We start from the raw sequence: 20,888 nt of genomic DNA, 5'->3' as shown, positions 1-20,888 counted from the left end.
GCTGCCCGCCGGGAAGGGCACGGCATGTGTGAAACCGTGATTTCGCTCCTCATTCCTCAGGGACTTAGGCCAGGGCTCTGGACCCACCAGGCAGCCTGTCCGGCAGTGCCAAGTAAGGCGGCGCTGCACCCTCATCGCCAGGTGAGAGGTGTGGGCTGGGCGAGGGGAGCTGACGGCTGGTTTAAGGTTCTCTCTGATTCTCCTACACGGACACACTCAGAACGTCTCGCAGACAGAGAGCTCCTTGCTGGTCTGGTCTCATCTTTGCTCCCCCCGCTTTGGGAAGACCGCCTGGCCAAAGGCAGGGGCCGAATGTTGGCTGGGCTGAGCTGAGGCCCACCCTCACCCTGTGGAGCCACCTGCGCCCGGGGCTCTAGCAGGCCTGGGTGCCAGAGGCCACGCCAGCATCCCGGACGGGGGCCGCGCTGAGTGACAGTGGCTGAGCTCAGCACCTGTTCCTCACAGCCTCCTGGGTCACTGCCCTTCTCTGGACAGAGGGCTTCTCTCAGGCACAGTGGGCAGCAGTGGCTGACCCACCGCTGTAGAAACTGTCTCCAGAGCTCCGTGAAATCCACGGACTCACTCCTCAGGACAGAGGCGTGGTCGGCATCTGCCAAGGACCCTCCTGACCCCACTCCCCAGGTCCATACCTGTCTTTAGGACCACCAGGTGTGAGGCGTCATCCCGCACATAGGACACGGCGGCGATGTCATGGATGGGGACCCTGAGGATGGTGTCCTCCCCGTCCCTCCAGGCCAGCTTGACGTTGTAGGCAGACAGGCTGATGACAGCGTCATGCTCCTGGGTCAGGTGTCCGGGGAGCTGGTGGGCTCTCTGGAAGGAAGCACACGGCATCAGAAACACAGGGCCCGGCCACAGGCTCCCCTGGGGCCCCGCACCGTGTGTGGCACACGCAGCCCTCACAGCCAGTGCTGACTCATGGGCAGGGTGCTGCTCCCCTGAGAGCAGCCACGCTCGCTCCCAGGGCACTGCTGTGCTCAAACCACGTGGGGGGTTCTTCTGGAACCGCCTTTAGGCTCAGACCTGTGGCGTGTGGTTTGGATATCTCGAAAACGTGAATTGTGAAACAGCCCAGAACCACCAGGAGCAAGTCTGGAGAAGAAAGTTCATGTTCAGACTGAGGAACAGTCTTGATAGCCAAGGGCCAAGTGCACCCTTGACATGATGGGACTGGGTCATCCCTCACGGCCATGAAGGCCCAAGGTCAGAGGGCCAAGAGCTGGTGTCAGAGAACAAGGGTCAGAGGTTGGGGTTAGGAGGTGGAGCAAATTGAGGGTCAGAGGTCGGGGTTGAGAGGTGGAGCAGACTGAGGGGTCAGAGGTTGGGTTAGGAGGTGGAGCAGGCTGGCGGTCAGAGGTCGGGTTAGGAGGTGGAGCAAACTGAGGGTCAGAGGTCAGGGCTGGGAGGTGTAGCAAACTGAGGGTCAGAGGTCAGGGTTAGGAGGTGAAGCAAACAGGGTCAGAGGTCAGGGTTGGGAGGTGGAGCAAACAGGGTCAGAGGTCAGGGTGGGAGGTGGAGCAAACTGAGGGTCAGAGGTCAGGGTGGGGAGGTAGAACAGGCTGAGGGTCAGAAGTTAGGGTTAGGAGGTGGAGCAGGCTGAGGGTCAGAGGTCAGGGTTGGGAGGTGGAGCAGGCTGAGGGTCAGAGGTCAGGGTTGGGAGATGGAGCAGGCTGAGGGTTAGGAGGACAGAGTCGGGCAGATGGGGTTACCTTTGCATTGTCTATGTAATGCAGGATTTCAGTCCTACTGGAGGGATTCAGGTATCCTGGGATGGACGTTAATTGACCTAAGTACTGAAAGAAAGTGGAGAGAGAAAGTGCCGTGAGAAAGGGAAGATGAGGCAACACCACCACGGGCCAGCAGAGCACTGCGAGAGCCTCGTGCATCCCCACCACCAGGCCCCTCGGCCGCAGCCCCGGCTCGCAGCGGGGGGCTCCTCAAGGCAGCGCGCTCCAGGTTTTTAGCAAAATCTCCACCGGCTGAGGAGAACACTCCCACACTTCCCACCAGGCTGCATCAATGTGGTCACCAAAGGCCTGCAAAGGACACCGCAAAATTAGTTTGGTGAAATCTGGATTCTAAAAGGACAGACAAGGGGCTTCCCTGGCGGGCCAGTGGTTAAGACTCCAGGCTTCCACTGCAGGGGGCCTTGGTTCAATCTCTGATAGGGGAACTAAGATCCCGCAAGGCGCATGGTGTGACCAAAAGATAAAAATAAAAATGAAAAATAAATAAAAGGACCGACAAGGATGGCTTGTGTTTCCAGGTCATGGTTGGAAACTGAAAACAACGGTTCTGCACAACCTGCTAAAAGTAAACGTGTTAAGTCACGAAGGGCCAGGCAGCTGAGCGATGAGCATAGAGAAATGAAGTGACACGAGGCCGTGAAGCACCTGGCTAACAAACCTCAACGAAAAGGGCCCCAAGTGCGGCGCGGACGCAGTGCTGCATCAGCTGTGTTCGCGTCACATCTCCACCGATTAACACAGTTTTTAAATGTGATTTAATGGGTTACTGATTTCTCTTACAGCCAACATTTCTCATCCTCTCACTAACTCAAATGTTTAAGATCGCTGTTAACAGGGTGACAACAGACTTCCTGTCTCCAGTTCGACGTCGTCACTCCTGTCCTCACAAGAAAAGAGCTGAACAAACTGAAAAATCAACATGTCTTCTCAGATCCATCAGAGAACAAGGTCACAGGGCAAACTGCTGTCCCCAAAACTGGAGAGAGCAACGGGGGACAGAGAATCACAGCCCCCGGAGAGAAGCCACAGGAGCCAGCCTGGGAGGCGCACCAGAAGGGGACTGACCAAGGGCTGGACATGGGCACGGACAAGCTTGAGACAAAACTCTGGGGGCCAGGCAGGAAGCCCTCTTTACCTCAGCTCCTTTTACCTGAATCACCACACCCAGCTTGCAACAAAAAATTACAAGGCATGCTAATAGGCAAAGAACACTGAACATACACGGCAAGCATCAGAACCAGACTTAGATATGGCAGAGATTTTGGAATTATCAGACCAAGAATTTAAAACAACTATGATTAACATGCTAAGGGCTCTAATAAAGTGAACATCATGCAAGAACTGATCGGCGATGTAAGCAAAGAGATGGAAATTCTAAGGAAAAAAAATCAATGGGAAATGTTAAAAACCAAAAACATTACAACAGAAATGAAGAATGCTTTTGATTCGTTCACCAGTAGATGGACACAGCTTGGAGATATGTCAGTAAAAACTCCCAAAACTGAAAAGGAAATAGAAAGAAGAAAAGGGAAAAAACAAACCAAAAAAAAGGAATAGAATATCGAACAATAGAAAATTACAAAAGGTATAACAAATGTGTAGTGGGACTACCAGGAAAAGAAGGGGAGAAAGAAACACAAGAAATAACTTGAAGCAATAATGGCTAAGAATTTCCTCAATGTCAGACACCAAACCACAAACCCAGGAAGCTCAGAGGACATCAAGCAGGATAAATAGCAAAACAAAAAACAAAACCAAAAACTACACCTAGGCATATCATATTCAAATTGCAAAAAAATCAAAGACCAAGAGAAAACCTTGAAGTAAGCAACAGGAAAACACCAAATAGCACCTTACCTACAGAGAAGCAGGGGTAATAACGATATCAAACTTCTCTTCAGAAACCATGCAAGCAAGAGAAGAGTGAAACACTCAGTATTGAAAGAAAAACCCACGAACCTACAATTCTACATCTGGTGAAACTGTCCTTCAAAAGTGAAGGAGAAATAAAGACTTTCTCAGACAAACAAAAATTGGGAGATTTCACGATTACCTGGCAGGAGATGTTAAGAGAATTTATTCAGAGAGAAGGAAAATGATTTGGTCAGAAATTGATCTACAACAAGGAAAAAACATGAGAGAAGAAATAAATAAAGGTAAAATAATACCTTCTACTTTACTTATTGTAGTTGATCTAACAGATAACAGTTTGTTCAAAAGAAAAACAGCAAGATGTATTGGGTAATTAATTTGGTTATAAGGTACCTGCACTACCTGTGAAGCAAGGTAGCGTTATTTGAAAACGGATTAAGATTAGTTGTAAATGTAAACAGCAAACCCTAGGGCAACCACTAAAAATATTTATAAAGAAGTATAATTGAGGGGCACAGGGTTCAAGATGGCGGAGTAGAAGGACAGGCGCTCACTCCCTCTTGTGAGAGCACTGGAATCACAACTAACTGCTGAACAATCACCAACAGGAAGACACTGGAACTCACCAAAAAAGATACCCCATATCCAAGGACAAAGGAGAAGCTGCAATGAGACGGGAGGAGGGGCACAATCACAATAAAATCAAATCCCATAACCGTTGGGTGGGTGAGTCACAAAATGGAGAACAATTATGCCACAGAAGTCCACCCACTGGAGTGAAGGTTCTGAGCTCCACGTCAGGCTTCCCAATCTGGGGATCCAGCAATGGGAGGAGGAATTCCCAGAGAATCAGACTTTGAAGGCTAGCGGAATTTGATTGCAAGACTTCGACAGGACTGGGGGAAACAGGGACTCCACTCTTGGAGGGCACACACAAAGTAGTGTGCACATCGGGACCCAGGGGAAGGAGTAGTGATGCCATAGGAGACTGAACCAGACCTATCTGCCAGTGGTGGAGGGTTTCCTGCAGAGGCAGGGGGTAGCTGTGGCTCACTGCGGGGACAAGGACACTGGCAGCAGAAGTTCTGGGAAGTGCTCCTTGGCGTGAGCCCTCCCAGAGTCCGCCATTAGCCCCACCAAAGAACCTGTACGCGCCAGTGCTGGGTCACCTCAGGCCAAACAACCAACAGGGAGGGAACTCAGACCCGCCTATCAGCAGACAAGTGGATTAAAGTTTTACTGAGCTCTGCCCACCAGAGCAACACCCAACTCTACCCATCACCAGTCCCTCACATCAGGAAACTTGCACAAGCCTCTGAGATAGCCTCATCCACCAGAGGGCAGACAGCAGAAGCAAGAAGAACTATAATCCCGCAGCCTGTGGAACAAAAACCACATTCACAGAAAGACAGACAAAATGAAAAGGTAGAGGACTACGTAACAGATGAAGGAACAAGATAAAACCCCATAAAAACAACTAAACGAAGTGGAGACAGGCAACCTTCAAGAAAAAGAATTCAGAATAATGATAGTGAAGATGATCCAGGACCTCAGAAAAAGAATGGAGCTAGTGATTGAGAAGATGCAAGAAATGCTTAACAAAGACCTAGAAGAATTAAAGAACAAACAAACAGAGATGAATAACACAATAACTGAAATGAAAACTACACTAGAAGGAATCAATAGCAGAATAACTGAGGCAGAAGAACGGATAAGTGACCTGGAAGACAGAATGGTGGAATTCACTGCCATGGACGATAACAAAGAAAAAAGAATGAAAAGAAATGAAGACAGCCTAAGAGACCTCTGGGACAACATTAAACACACCAACATTCGCATAATAGGGTTCCAGGAGGAGAAGAGAGAGAGTAAGGACCCGAAAAAATATTTGAAGAGATTATAGTCGAAAACTTCCCTAACATGGGAAAGGAAATAGCCACCCAAGTCCAGGAAGCACAGAGAGTCCCAGGCAGGATAAACCCAAGGAGAAACACGCCAAGATACACAGTAATCAAGTGGACAAAAATTAAAGACAAAGAAAAATTATTAAAAACAACAAGGGAAAAACGACAAATAACGTACAAGGGAACTCCCATAAGGTTAACAGCTGATTTCTCAGCAGAAACTCTACAAGCCAGAAGGGAGTGGCACGATATATTTAAAGTGATGAAAGGGAAGAACCTACAAACAAGATTACTCTACCCAGCAAGGATCTCATTCAGATTCAACGGAGAAATCAAAAGCTTTACAGACAAGCAAAAGCCAAGAGAATTCAGCACCAACAAACCAGCTCTATGACAAATGCTAAAGGAACTTCTCTGAGTGGGAAACACAAGAGAAGAAAAGGACCTAGAAAAATAAACCCATAACAATTAAGAAAATGGTAATAGGAACATACATATCAATAATTACCTTAAATGTGAATGGATTAAATGCTCCAACCAAAAGACACAGGCTCGCTGAATGGATACAAACACAAGACCCATATATATGCTGTCTACAAGAGACCCACTTCAGACCTAGGGACACATACAGAAAGTGAGGGGATGGAAAAAGATACTCCATGCAAATGGAAATCAAAAGAAAGCTGGAGTAGCAATGCTCATATCAGATACAATAGACTTTAAAATAAAGAATGTTACAAGAGACAAGGAAGGACACTACATAATGCTCAAGGGATCAATCCAAGAAGAAGATATAACAACTATAAATATAGATGCACCCAACACAGGAGCACCTCGATACATAAGGCAAATGCTAACAGCTATAAAAGAGGAAATCGACAGTAACACAATAATAGTGGGGGACTTCAACACCTCACTTACACCAATGGAAAGATCATCCAGACAGAAAATTAATAAGGAAACACAAGCTTTAAATGACACAATAGATCAGATAGATTTAATTGATATTTATAGGACATTCCATCCAAAAACAGTAGATTACACTTTCTCCTCAAGTGCACACCGAACATTCTCCAGGACAGATCACATCTTGGGTCACAAATCAAGCTTCAGTAAATTTAGGAAAACTGAAATCATATCAAGCATCTTTTCTGACCACACGCTATGAGATTAGAAATCAATTACAGGGGGAAAAACGTAAAAAACACAAACACATGGAGGCTAAACAATACATTACTAAATAACCAAGAGATCACTGAAGAAATCAAAGAGGAAATCAAAAAATACCTAGAGACAAATGACAATGAAAACGTGACGATCCAAAACCTATGGGATGCAGCAAAAGCAGTTCTAAGAGGGAAGTTTATAGCAATACAAGCCTACCTCAGGAAACAAGAAAAATCTCAAATAAACAATCTAAACTTACACCTAAAGGAACTAGAGAAAGAAGAACAAACAAAACCCAAAGATATTAGAAGGAAAGAAATCATAAAGATCAGAGCAAAAATAAATGAAATAGAAACAAAGAAAACAGTAGCAAAGATCAATAAAACTAAAAGCTGGTTCTTTGAGAAGATAAACAAAATTGATAAACCTTTAGCCAGACTCATCAAGAAAAAAAGGGACGGACTCAAATCAATAAAATTAGCAATGAAAACAGAAAAGTTACAATGGACACCACAGAAATACAAAGGATCATAAGAGACTACTACAAGCAACTCTACACCAATAAAATGGACAGCCTGGAAGAAATGGACAAATTCTTAGAAAGGTATAACCTTCCAAGACTGAACCAGAAGAAACAGAAAATACGAATAGACCAATCACAAGTTACGGAGTTGGAAGTGTGATTAAAAATCTTCCAACAAACAAAAGTCCCGGACCAGATGGCTTCAGAGGTGAATTCTATCAAACATTTAGAGAAGAGCTAACACCAATCCTTCTCAAACTCTTCCAAAAAATTACAGAAGAAGGAACACTCCCAAACTCATTCTACAAGGCCACCATCACCCTGATACCAAAACCAGACAAAGATACTATAAAAAAAGAATACTACAGACCAATATCACTGATGAATATAGATGCAAAAATCCTCAACAAAATACTAGCAAACAGAATCCAACAACACATTAAAAGGCTCATACACCATATCTAGTGAGATTTATCCCAGTGATGCAAAGATTCTTCAATATATGCAAATCAATCAATGTGATACACCATATTAACAAATTGAAGAATAAAAACCATATGATCATCTCAATAGATACAGAAAAGCTTCTGACAAAATTCAACACCCATTCATGATAAAAACTCTCCAGAAAGTGGGCTCAGAGGGAACTCACCTCAACATAATAAAGCCCACATACAACAAACCCACAGCAAACATCATTCTCAATGGTGAAAAACTGAAAGCATTTCCTCTAAGATCAGGGACAAGACAAGGATGTCCACTCTCGCCACTACTATTCAACATGGTTTTGGCAGTCATAGCCATGGCAATCAGAGAAGAAAAAGAAATAAAAGGAATACTAATTGGAAAAGAAGAAGTAAAACTGTCACTGTTTGCAAATGCCATGATACTATACATAGATAATCCTAAAGATGCCATCAGAAAACTACTAGAGCTAATCAATGAATCTGGTAAAGTTGCAGGATACAAAGTTAATGTACAGAAATCTCTTGCATTCCTATACACTAACAACGAAAGATCAGAAAGAGAAATTAAGGAAACAATCCCATTCACCATTGCAACAAAAAGAATAAAATACCTAGGAATAAACCTACCTAAGGAGGTAAAAGACCTGTACTCAGAAACCTATAAGACACTGATGAAAGAAATCAAAGATGACACAAACAGATGGAAAGATATACCATGTTCATGGACTGGAAGAATCAACATTGTGAAAATGACCATACTACCCAAAGCAATCTACAGATTCAATGCAATCCCTATCAAATTACCAACGGCATTTTTAACAGAACTAGAACAAAAAATCTTAAAATTTGTATGGAGACACAAAAGACCCCAAATAGCCAAAGCAGTCTTGAGGGAAAAAAATGGAGCTGGAGGAATCAGACTCCCTGACTTCAGACTATACTACAAAGCTACAGTCATCAAGACAATATGGTACTGGCACAAAAACAGAAATATAGATCAATGGAACAGGATAGAAAGCCCAGAGATAAACCCACGCACCTATGGTCAACTAATCTATGACAAAGAAGGCAAGGATATACAATGGAGAAAAGACAGTCTCTTCAATAAGTGGTGCGGGGAAAACTGGACAGCTACATGTAAGAGAATGAAATCAGAACACTCCCTAACACCATACACAAAAATAAACTCAAAATGGATTAGAGACCTAAATGTAAGACTGGGCACTATAAAACTCTTAGAGAAAAACATAGGAAGAACACTCTCTGACATAAATCACAGCAAGATCTTTTTTGATCCACTTCCTAGAGTAATGGAAATAAAAACAAAAATAAACAAATGGGACCTAATGAAACTTAAAAGCTTTTGCACAGCAAAGGAAACTGCAAACAAGACGAAAAGACAACCCTCAGAATGGGAGAAAATATTTGCAAGCAACGCAACTGACAAAGGATTAATCTCCAAAATATATAAACAGCTCATGCAGCTCAATATTAAAAAAACAAACAACCCAATCAAAAAGTGGGCAGAAGGCCTAAATAGACATTTCTCCAAAGAAGACATACAGATGGCCAACAAACACATGAAAAGGTGCTCAACATCACCAATCATTAGAGAAATGCAAATCAAAACTACAATAAGGTATCACCTCACACCAGTTAGAATGGGCATCATCAGAAAATCTACAAACGGGCTTCCCTGGTGGTGCAGTGGTTGAGAATCCGCCTGCCAATACAAGGGACACGGGTTCGAGCCCTGGTCTGGGAAGATCCCACATGCCGCGGAGCAACTGGGTCCGTGAGCCGCAACTACTGAGCCTGCACGTCTGGGGCCTGTGCTCCGCAACAAGAGAGGCCGCGATAGTGAGAGGCCCGCGCACCGCGATGAAGAGTGGCCCCCGCTCGCCGCAACTAGAGAAAGCCCTCGCACAGAAATGAAGACCCAACACAGCCAAAATAAATAAATAAATGAATAAATTTATTAAAAAAAAAAAGAAAATCTACAAACAACAAATACTGAAGAGGGTGTGGAGAACAGGGAACCCTCTTGCACTGCTGGTGGGAATGTAAATTGATACAGCCACTATGGAGACAGTATGGAGGTTCCTTAAAAAACTAAAAATAGAACTACCATATGACCCAGCAATCCCACTACTGGACATATACCCAGAGAAAACCATAACTCAAAAAGACACATGCACCCCAGTGTTCATTGCAGCACTATTTACAATAGCCAGGTCATGGAAACAACCTAAATGTCCATCAACAGACGAATGGGTAAAGAAGATGTGGTACATATATATACAAAGGAATATTACTCAGCCATAAAAAGGAACGAAATTGGGTCATCTGCAGAGACGTGGATGGACCTAGAGACTGTCATACAGAGTGAAGAAAGCCAGAAAGAGAAAAACAAATATCGTATATTAACGCATATACGCATTATGTGGAATCTAGAAAAATGGTACAGATGAACCAGTTTGCAAGGCAGGAATAGACACAGGTGTAGAGAACAAACATATGGACACCAAACGGGGAAAGCAGGGGCATGGATGGTGGTGGTGGTGGTGGGATGAACTGGGAGACTGGGATTGACATATATGCACTAATATGTATAAAATAGAGAACTAATAAAACCTGCTGTATAATAAATAAATAAATAAAGAGTAGCCACCATAATGAGACGCCCACGCACCACAACAAAGAGTATCCCCTGCTCGCCACAACTAAAGAAAAGCCCGCACGCAGCAACAAAGACCCAATGGAGCCAAAAATAAAATAAATAAAATAATAAAAAACAAAAAAAACAATAAGTATAATTGATATGTTAAGGAGAAACAATGGAATTATAAAAATGTTCAAATAAAACCAGATAAAGCAGAAATAGAGTAGAAGACAAAACAAACAAAGAACAAGAGCAACAAATAGAAAACAATTACAGGGCTTCCCGGGTGGCGTAGTGGTTAAGAATCCGCCTGCCAATGAAGGGGACACGGGTTCAAGCCCTGCTCTGGGAAGATCCCACATGCCGCGGAGCAACTAAGCCCGTGCGCCACAACTACTGAGCCTGCGCTCTAGAGCCCGTGAGCCACAACTACTGAGCCCACGTGCCACAACTACTGAAGCCCGTGGCGCCTAGAGCCCATGCTCCGCAACAAGAGAAGCCACCGCAATGAGAAGCCCGCGCACCGCAACAAAAGAGTAGCCCCTGCTCGCCACAACTAGAGAAAGCCCGCGCACCGCAACAAAAGAGTAGCCCCCGCTCGCCACAACTAGAGAAAGCCTGCGCACAGCAACGAAGACCCAACGCAGCCAAAAATAAATAAATAAAATTAATTAATTTTTTTTTAAAAATTAAGAAAATAACTACAAATATGGTAAATATTAATCCAACTATGTCAATAATCACTTTAAATGTGAATCATCTGAATACACCAATTAAAAGACAAAAACTGTCAGACTGGATAAAAAATTCAAGACACAAGTATATGCTGTCTATAAGAAACCGACTTTAAAGAGGGATATTACATAATAAAAACATAACAATCCTTAATGTGTATGCACCTAACAACAGAGCTTCAGAAACACATGAGGCAAAAACTGATAGAACTATGGGGAGAAACAGATGAATCCACTATTACAGCTGAAGACTTCAACACCCCCCTCTCAGAAATGGACAGAAAATGACAGATCCAGCAGGCAGAAAATGATTAAGGACAAAGGTGAACTCAAAATCTTCCACCAACTGCATATAACTAACATCAACAGACTACTTCATCCAACAACAGCATTCAACAGAATACACATTCTTCTCAAGCTCACATGAACATTCACCACGACAGAGCACATTCTGGGCCATAAAACACACCTTAACAAATTTAAAAGAACAGAAACCATACAAAGTATGTTCTCAGATCCCAACGGAATTCTTTCTTTTTTGGCGGCACTGTGCGGCTTGCAGGATCTTAGTTCCCTGACCAAGGATTGAACCCAGGCCCCCTGCAGTGGAAGCACAGAGTCCTAACCACTGGACCACTAGTGGAATTCCCTGAAAGACACAATCTACCAAAATTCACATAAGGAGAAATGGATAATGTGAATAGGCATATAAGCTATTAAGGAAATTGAATCAATAATAACTTTCTAAAACAGAAAGTATCAGGCCCAGACAGATTCACTGGTTAATTCTACTCAACATTTAATGAAGAAACTATACCAATTCTCTATAATCTCTTCCAGAAAATGAAAAGAGAAAACACTTCCTAACCCATTTTTTGAGGCAGCATTACCTTAGTATCAAAACCAAAGATATTACAAGAAAGGAAAGACCAATATTTCTCATAAAATAGATACAAAAATCTTCAACAAAATATTAGCAAATCAAATCCAACAACATATAAAAAGAATTATAAACCAAAAGCAAGTGGGATTTATCCCAGGTATGCAAAGTTGACTCTACATTCAAAAATTATTTAATGTGATCCACCACTTTAACAGGCTAAAGAGAAAAATCATATGGTATCAATAGATGCAGCAGAAGCATTTGACAACCTCTAATATTCATAACAAAAACTCTCAGCAAACTAGACATAGAGGGGAACTTCCTCAACTTGATAAGGAACATGTACAAAAAACCTACAGCTAACATCAATACTTAATGGTAAGAAGCTCTAAGATTGCCTGAGACCAGGAACAAGGAAAGGATGTCCCCTCCCACCACTGCTTTTCAATCCTGTACTGGAAGTCCTAGATAATGCAGTAAGACAAGAAAAGGAAATAGAAGGTCAAGATTGGGAGGGAAGAAATCAAACTGTCTTTGTTTGCAGATGCCCTCTCTGACTGGGGAACCACGCAGGCAGGTTACTCTGGGATTACCAAATGCAAGCCAGGTAAACACAGAGGCCTGAGTCAGTTCACCTACTGCTGTGCCAGGCAACCACCTGCCCACAGAGAAGAAAACTGGCACAGAGAGGAGAGGGACCGGCAGAAGCTCACACAGGGCACAGTGGCAGGATACAGGCTGAGTCTAGGCACAGTCAGATGAGCATCCTAAACTTCAGAACAGCTGCACTCAAGAGCTGTTCAGTGTGTGCTGGGGTAGCCCCAAAGGGAAATGCATACTCATTCTAAAAAGTTTTAGATTTTATCCTTTCTAAGGTGGGGGTGAGGGGGAGAGAATAAAACTAACTGTGTATTAGTTTCCCCACTCTCTACAGGGCTGAGAGTCCACCCCTCTGACAGAACAGTTTAGAAATAAATAAGTAGCACATCTAATTACTGGCTCATACTTAAGGTTGTTACAAATGAACATTCCAGAACGTTGTCACAGATGTGCAGCTAGCAGAGGCCTTTCTATCCTCTTCTTATGTGCTCATGTAAACCAAATGCAAACCCTTCCTTAAATTTATCAATATTACACCTTTCATCTATTCTCACACTTCCTGATTTCCAAACTTACTACAAAGCTACAATAACCAACAGTGTGGTATTGGCATCAAGACAGACATTCAGAGCAATGAAATAGAATAGAGAGCTCAGAAATAAACCCTCATATACAGTGTCAGTTGATTTTTGATAAGGGTGCCAACACCATTCAGTGGGGAAAGGACAATCTTTTCAACAAGTGGTACTGGGAAAACAAGACTCCACACACAAAAGAATCAAGTTTGACACTTAGCTAACACCATACACAAAAATTAACTCAAATGGATCAAACACCTAAATTTAAGACCTAAAACTATAAGACTCTTAGAAGAAAACATAGAGGAAAAGCTTCATGACATTGGATGTGGCAATGATTTACTGGATATGATACCAAAAGCACAGGCAATAACAAAAGGTGGAAGCAACTCAATTCTTGACGGAAGAATTGGATAAACAAAATGTGTTATCAACAGTGGGATATTATTCATCGTTAAAAGGGAAGGAAATTCTGATACATGCTACAACATGGATAAGCCCAGGCGCAAAAAGGTAAATACTATATGATTCCACTTATATGAGGTATCCAGAGCAGTCAAATTCAGAGAGACAGAAAGTGGAATGGTGGCTGTCAGAGGCTGGGGGGGAGGGAGAAACGGGGTTATTGTTTAATAGGTGCAGAGTGTCAGTCTGGCAAGGTGAAAACAATCCTGGAGGTGAATGGTGGTGATGGTTGCACAGCAACGTGAATGTTAGAACACTTAAACTGTACACTTAAAAATGGTTAAGATGGTAAATTTTATGTTATGTGTATTTTAACACAATTTTAAAAACCTTTAATGTGGGGGGAAAAAAAAGCACAGGCAATAAGAGAAAAAAAAAAGACAAACTGGACTTCATCAAAATTTAAAACTTTGTACATCAAAGGACACCATCAATAGAGTGCAAAGACAACCTACCCAATGGGAGAAAATATTTGCAATCATATATCTGACAAGAAGTTAATACCCAGAATACAAAAAGAACTCCTATAACTCCACAACAAAAAACCAAACAACCTGATTAAGAAATATGCAAAGGACTTAAATAGTATTTCTCCAAAGAAGGTGTACAGATGGCCAATAAGCACATGAAAAGATTCTCAATATCACTAGTAACTAGCAAAATGCAAATCAAAACCACAGTGAGATACTACTTCACACCCATCTGGACGGCTACTATCAAAACAGAAAATAATGTGTTGGTGACGACATGGAGAAACTGGAACCCTTGTGCACTGCTGGTGGGACTGTAAAATGGTACAGCCACTATGGAAAACAGTATGGTCATTCCTTAAGAAATAAAACATAGAATTAGCATATGATCCAGCAATTCCACTTCTGGATATCTATGTAAAAGAACTGCAAGCAGACAATAAAACTCTTAGAAGAAAACATAGGACAAAAGCTTCATGATATTGGATTTGGCAATGATTTCTTGGATATGACACCAAAGGCACAGGCGACAAAGGCAAAAAAACAGACAAACTGGAGTTCAACAAGATTTTTAAATTTTGTATATTAAGAGACACTGTCCACAGAGTAAAAGAGCAACCCACGGAATGGGAGAAAATATTTGCAAATCATATATCTGACAAGGGATTAATATCTAGAATATACTGAGAACTCGTAAAACTCAACAAAAAACACCTGATGCCAAAATGGGCAAAAGATTTGAATAGACTTTCCTCCAAAGAAGATACACAAATGTCCAATAAGAACATGAAAGGATGCTTGAGATCACTAATCATTAGAGAAATACAATCAAAACTACCATGAGATACCACCTCAAACTCATTAGGATGGCTAGTGAAAAACAAAACACAAACAAAAACAGAAAACAACGAGTGCTAGCGAGGATGTAGAGACACTGGAACGCCTGTGCACTGCTGGTGGGAATATAAAATGGTGCAGCTGCTGTGGAAAACAGTATGGAGGTTCCTGAAAAAATTAAAAATAGAATTACCATATGACCCAGCAATTCCACTTCTGGGTATAGATAAACCCAAAAGAATTAAAAGCAGGGTCTCAAAGAGATTTTTGTATACACATGTTCATAGCAGCATCGTTCACAATAACAACATGGAAGCAACCCAAGTGTCCACTGATGGATGAACGGATAAGTGAGATGTGGTGTATCCATACAATAGTATATTGTTCAGCCTTAAAAAGGAAGGAAATTCTGCAGTACATTACAACACGGGTAAAACTTGAGAATATTATGCTAAGTGAAATAAGCCAGTCACAAAAAGACTAACAGTGTATGATTCCACTCATATGAACTTCCTAGAGAAGTCAAATTCATAGAGACAGAACGATGGTTGCCAGGGGCTGCGGGGAGGAAAGAACGCGGAGTTTTTGTTTAATAGGTATAGTTTCAGATTTACAAGATGAAAAGAGTTAAGGTAATGGATGGTGGTGATGGCTGCACAACCACGTGAATGTATCTCATACTATTGAACTGCACCCTTAAAAATGTTTAAGATGGTACATTTTATGCTATATTTTAACACAATTTAAAAAAGAAAAAAAACTGAAAGCAGAGATCCAAACAGACATTTGTACACCCATGTTCATAACAGCATTATTCACAATAGTCAAAAGTTGGAAACAACCCAATGCCCATTGATAGATGAATGGATAAATAATATGTGGTGTGTGTATATATATATTGTTCTGAAAAGTTCTGAAAAGAAAAAGTTCTGGAAATGGATGGTGGTGATGGCTGCACAACTATGTGAGTGTACTTAATACCATGAAATGTACACTTAAACACAGTTAATTTTATGTTATGCATATTTCACCACAATAAAAAAATCGTATCCTAGCTTCACTCAATAATTGCATTTGCTAAAAACCTTTTGAATCATAATCAGTATTATACTGTATATTAGTTACCACTTCTAGATGTGTATCATCCCAAATTATTAATTTTGCTTAAATTCAAATAGTAGTAAAAAAAACTATTGACTACGTTGGGGTCATATAAAAGTGCCCTGGTGTTATCATGTCTGCAGGACTGTACAAGGATTGCCCGCCTCCACGTGGCCTGGGAGACACAATGTCACCACCACCCTCTCGCCTTTCTCAAAGTGCCACCACACTTCAAATTCAGGCTCACAGATCACCAAGAAGGATTCTACTTTCTTCACAGAGGTGAGTCCTCACTCATTTGAGATTTTTTTCGCTGTAAAATATGTATTAGTAAAACATGTTTTGTCAAAAAGGAAAATTGCAGCTCTCATTCCTGCTGTAACTCCAGATGGGACAAAGTGTGCCGCCTGGGCAGTTCTTACAAAAGCCTTCCCCACCGTCCTGGGCGGTCCCCTGCCGGTCCTGACCAATGTGCAGCGCCTCCTTCAGCGATGTCAGGGACCAGCCCACACCCGCTGTGAGATGACACGGCGCGGGCTGCTGTGCCGATTAACTGATCATAGCACATTCAGGACACAGCTGCAGAGGGATGAACGTGAAGGAACAACACAGACCAAGGGGACATCTGACTAGCGGTCACATCAGCTCCATCAGCCCTGGCAGCAAAAGCCGGACTGTCTTGGGCACCCGCTAACCCCACTGCCGTTCCTGCCGCCCTTACAGAGCCTGCAGCCAACACAGGAACGTGCTGGTGAGCTCGTCCCTTCAGCTCTAAACAGCGGAAAGTATTTCCAAAAATAATTGCTGATGAGCTATAAGAGAAGTCCATTTTTATACTGAGCCGAAGTCAGCCTCCCTATAACATCCACCTATTTGACCTTGATCAACAAGTTTTCCACGGCAGAGCGTGGGCCCTGATGGAAGGGCAGGACTCTGAGATGTGGGATGGGGACACCTAGGTAGATGCACTTGGGAACCTCAATCTCATATTCTTCTCAACGCTCTAGGCCTGCAGAAGTGGCCCAACCCCACTTGTTAGAAGCCACAGGACCCCCATACACACAGACACACACACACACACACACACACACACCCCTTGCTCGAAAACGACACACGGGCCTCACTGGGATGGGCACCTTTCATGACAATGCTGTTCTCCTCAGGGTCTGCCCCCTCCACCCCTCCTGGCCATAAGACCTGTTCCTGGGATCAAATCTCAACACAGCACGACTGGGACCCGCTGGGAAGAGAGACTGAACACTGATGGAGCAGGAGGTGCCAGATGGAGGTGGATGGACCCCCAGCTGGACGAGCGCGTCTACGGGGCTCTGCACTTAACCCAGGTCAGGGGCCCGGACACGGCTCTCAAGCACTGCTAGCACAGCTTAGAAGCTCGGCAAACACAAGGCCCATGTTAAACTCAGTGGAGATTGCAGAACTGCCGAGCAAACTGTGGATAAAGGTTTCAAAAGATGCAGAGAGGTGGGCCCGCTGGACGGGGTCTACCGTGTAAGAGCTGGAATCCCACGGCTGCCCCTGCTACTTGGGGGGGCTGGGAAGACACCCCACTCTCAAGGATGAGCTGGAACAAATGGGCTGGCAGGGGTGCGGGCACCACCCAGCAGCTCTGCGGTGGCTGTTCTCAGGGGGAGAGCTAGTGGGGGAGATGCTTTAGCACTAGGCTTCCTGCAGCGAGGGGGACGACAGGGCCCTGGGAGAGCGGAAGCCAGGTGGCAGCACTCAGTCACCAGGAGCAGGGCAGGCAGGCGGGCTCACTGCAGTGGGCGGTGACTGTAAATGGTCAAATGGCTGGGCGGGGGGCTGGTATGCAGGCCCCACAGAGATGCAACTAGAGCAGAGGCGTTCCCAGGGGCAAGAGAGCTGCTGGGAGCCAACCAGGGTCCCGCCTCAGGTACACAAACAAGGACACCACCACTGAGTGTGCTGCTCCAACGCAAAGTGGCCGTCTCTGACCCGGTTTCCAGTCCCAGGAAGTGCCTGAGGGAAAGGCCAAGCCCCAGGAGAACGAATCTGTAACACCGACACAAGTGTGCGCTGCAGCAACGCCCCCGGTTCCCTCCGAAGGGACTCACAGTCACTCGCTTGAGTTACAGTACACGGGGGAAGGGAACTGTTCAAGGCTTGGAAGAGAGGGTCTGAGACAATGCTGAAACTCAGGGGCCCAGACCACCGGCAAGGTCCTCTACAGGGTCGGGGCACACCCAGGAGGGGACACCTGAAAGGATGCCACATCTCTTCAGAATGCAGGGCACATCTGGAACCAGCAGTCATTACACCACGCCTGGTCCCCAGTGGACAGAACGCATGGGTCTGGGGTCCAAGGTACGGCCGCAGGAGTGGCTCTGATCACCATCAATCCAAGAGACCCACTTGGGGAACGTGTGCTCCCAGCCCTGAAACTTTTGGCTCCATCTGTTTTGAGAGCCTGGCTCTAGGGGTAAAATGCTTCTACCAGGGGACAAAAAAGGGATCTAAACTTAAAACCGCAGTCACCTCCTGATGCCAGCAGACAAGCAAGCGGAGAAAGGTGGTACTGTTCTGCAGGGGCAACCGGCCCGGATCGTGATGAGGAGGTGGGGAAGCTACTACATACTGGGGACAAAGAGGCACCTGTGTGGCCTTTAGGGGCCCCTTACATGCCCATAAGTGGGCAGATACACATCTTTCTCCTCTGCCCCATCCTGCTTCCTTCCCTCCCTTTCTCCTGAGAACACACCCTGAATCATCAAACACAATCTCCAGTTTCAGGCCCTGCTTCTAGAGAACCGAGACATCTCTGAACAAAGACAAGCGACAAGCAGGGAAAACCTTACAACTAACTTCACCGTGAAGGGCAAACTCACCTACCACACTGAGCGCTAGGGAAAACGTATGGGAAAACCGCCAACCACCCAACGGAAAAATGGCTATAGAAAGACACTTAAGAGATCTGACTCGACCATATGAAAAGATACACAACCTCACTCGTAAGTACAAACTGTGATGTAACAGACTACGACCATCAGGCTGGCAAAGATCAAAAAGCCCACATGTACACTGTGTGGCTCCTTAGAGTTTGGATAAACAGGTATTCGCCCAGACTGCCAATGGTGTACCCCAGCTTAAATCCCGCGTGAGGGGCAACCTGGAAATGTCTGTCAAGATAAAAAGTAACCTAGCCCTACACCCAGCAATTCTACTTCTGGAATTTATCCTAGAGGGTTAGTAAAATGTGTAACAGAGACAAATTAAATATGTATGTATAGATCACTGGTTACATAAAATATGGTACAGCCATTATAATGGGAGGGAAATGGACGAGGCAGCTTTATGTGCCCCAACCCACCAAGATATGTCGAGATATACTGTTGCGTGTAAACAACGAGGTGCAAAGTGTGCACTAGGTAATCACTTGGGAACAAATGCACGTGTGTGCTCGGATATGGACACACCGCCCGCGCAGGGACACACGAGAAACTGATGCCAATGGTTCTTTCCAGGGGCGGGGCGGTGGGGGGACTGGGGACCTCTCCTCACCAGGAATCTCCTTACCATCTGAATTTTGTACCATGTCCATAACCTACCTATTCAACTTTTAAAAATACAATAAATAAGAAATAACAAATCTTATCAAGAAGCATCTTGGGTTTGGTATCACACATGTGACTAATTACCCGCTGCTGCCCCCCGAATTAAAAGCCAGAGTGTCGGTTCACAGGTCCCGAGCCTGCACCCCTGCACCACCCTGGGCCTCGTGGGGTCGAAACCCTGGGAAGGATGCTTCTGCTTTAAAAAAGCCGGGTGAGGATTCAATGAGAAAATGTATTTAAAATGTTAAATTGTGTTGCCGTATAGGTAAGCATTCAGAAATCAGAAGCTACTGTTAAGTGTCTCTCACCTTCATGTTAGTAATGTTCATTCTGAATGCAAAATACTTTCCATAAAGAACTACACTCGAGTATGTGGGAGGAAAAGCCTCCTCACCGCTAGTGCATTGTGTTGTCGCTGTTTTTATTTTTATCAAAGTGATACATGTATGAAGTTTAAAAACGTAAATAGTCCCCAGAAGTGTATAACAAAAAACAACGATCAGGTCCCAACCCAGGCAACCCTGTAAACTGCTTCTCAGAGGCAGCAACTCCAGGGTCTTCTGGATCTAGGGCCAACTTTCTAAGTCATGGTTTTACATTGCTACTGCCTGATTCATCAATCTAAGACATTAGCTGTTGATTTCCAGTTACGGCAGAGAAAGAGTTAACTCTCTTATATCATCACCACCCCCAACTTCTCCTTCCTTTTTTCTTACAATTTAGATAATTTACTACTTAATCATTACTTGGTGCTTATATCCTCCTGTTAGGTACATTCTACTTCACCACTGTGCCAAAAAGTAGTGAAATCACAATTTTGTTTATGCAGAGTCTTTAATTTTTTTTAACCTTTTTTTTTTTTTTTTTTAACCTTTAATTCTAAGATAATTGTAAATGGCATGCAGTTGTAAGAAATGATACACAGAGGTCCACTGTACCCCGCACCCTGTTATACCTAAGGTAACATCTCGTGATCACCCAGCATCACAACCACGATACTGACTACAAGGTCAGGTTCCAGAACGTTCCATCACAAGGTCCCTCCCGCTTCTCTTTTACAGGCGCACCCACTTCCCACCCACCTGGTCTCCTCCTGAACCCCTAGCAAGCCCTATCTGTTCTCCATTTCAATAATTCTGTCATATCAAGAATGTTACACAAAGGGAATCATACAGTATGTAGCTTTGGGGATTGGCTTTTTTCACTCAGCATAATTCTCTGCAGATTCCTGGAGGGTGTTGAAGCAATCAGTAAAGCATGCCTTTT

General features: G+C 44.0%; 1 protein-coding gene across 6 annotated transcripts in view; it reads right to left on the bottom strand.

Annotated features, from left to right (window-relative positions):
* Window positions 1-20,888, bottom strand: part of CCM2 (CCM2 scaffold protein) — a 61,209-nt gene that overhangs the window by 9,418 nt on the left and 30,903 nt on the right. For all 6 annotated transcript variants that reach the window (XM_059934278.1, XM_059934277.1, XM_059934281.1 and 3 more), the window contains 2 exons: window positions 1,731-1,814; window positions 651-834 (listed from right to left, as the gene is read on the bottom strand). In XM_059934278.1, the coding sequence (XP_059790261.1) occupies window positions 651-834; window positions 1,731-1,814 (268 nt within the window). The remainder of the gene's footprint in view (window positions 1-650; window positions 835-1,730; window positions 1,815-20,888) is intronic.

The sequence above is a fragment of the Balaenoptera ricei genome, chromosome 9 (genome assembly GCF_028023285.1).
Source record: "Balaenoptera ricei isolate mBalRic1 chromosome 9, mBalRic1.hap2, whole genome shotgun sequence".
Taxonomy (NCBI): domain Eukaryota; kingdom Metazoa; phylum Chordata; class Mammalia; order Artiodactyla; family Balaenopteridae; genus Balaenoptera; species Balaenoptera ricei.
The sequence above is the reverse complement of the archived record's forward strand: the minus strand, read 5'-3'. Positions and strand labels throughout refer to the sequence as shown.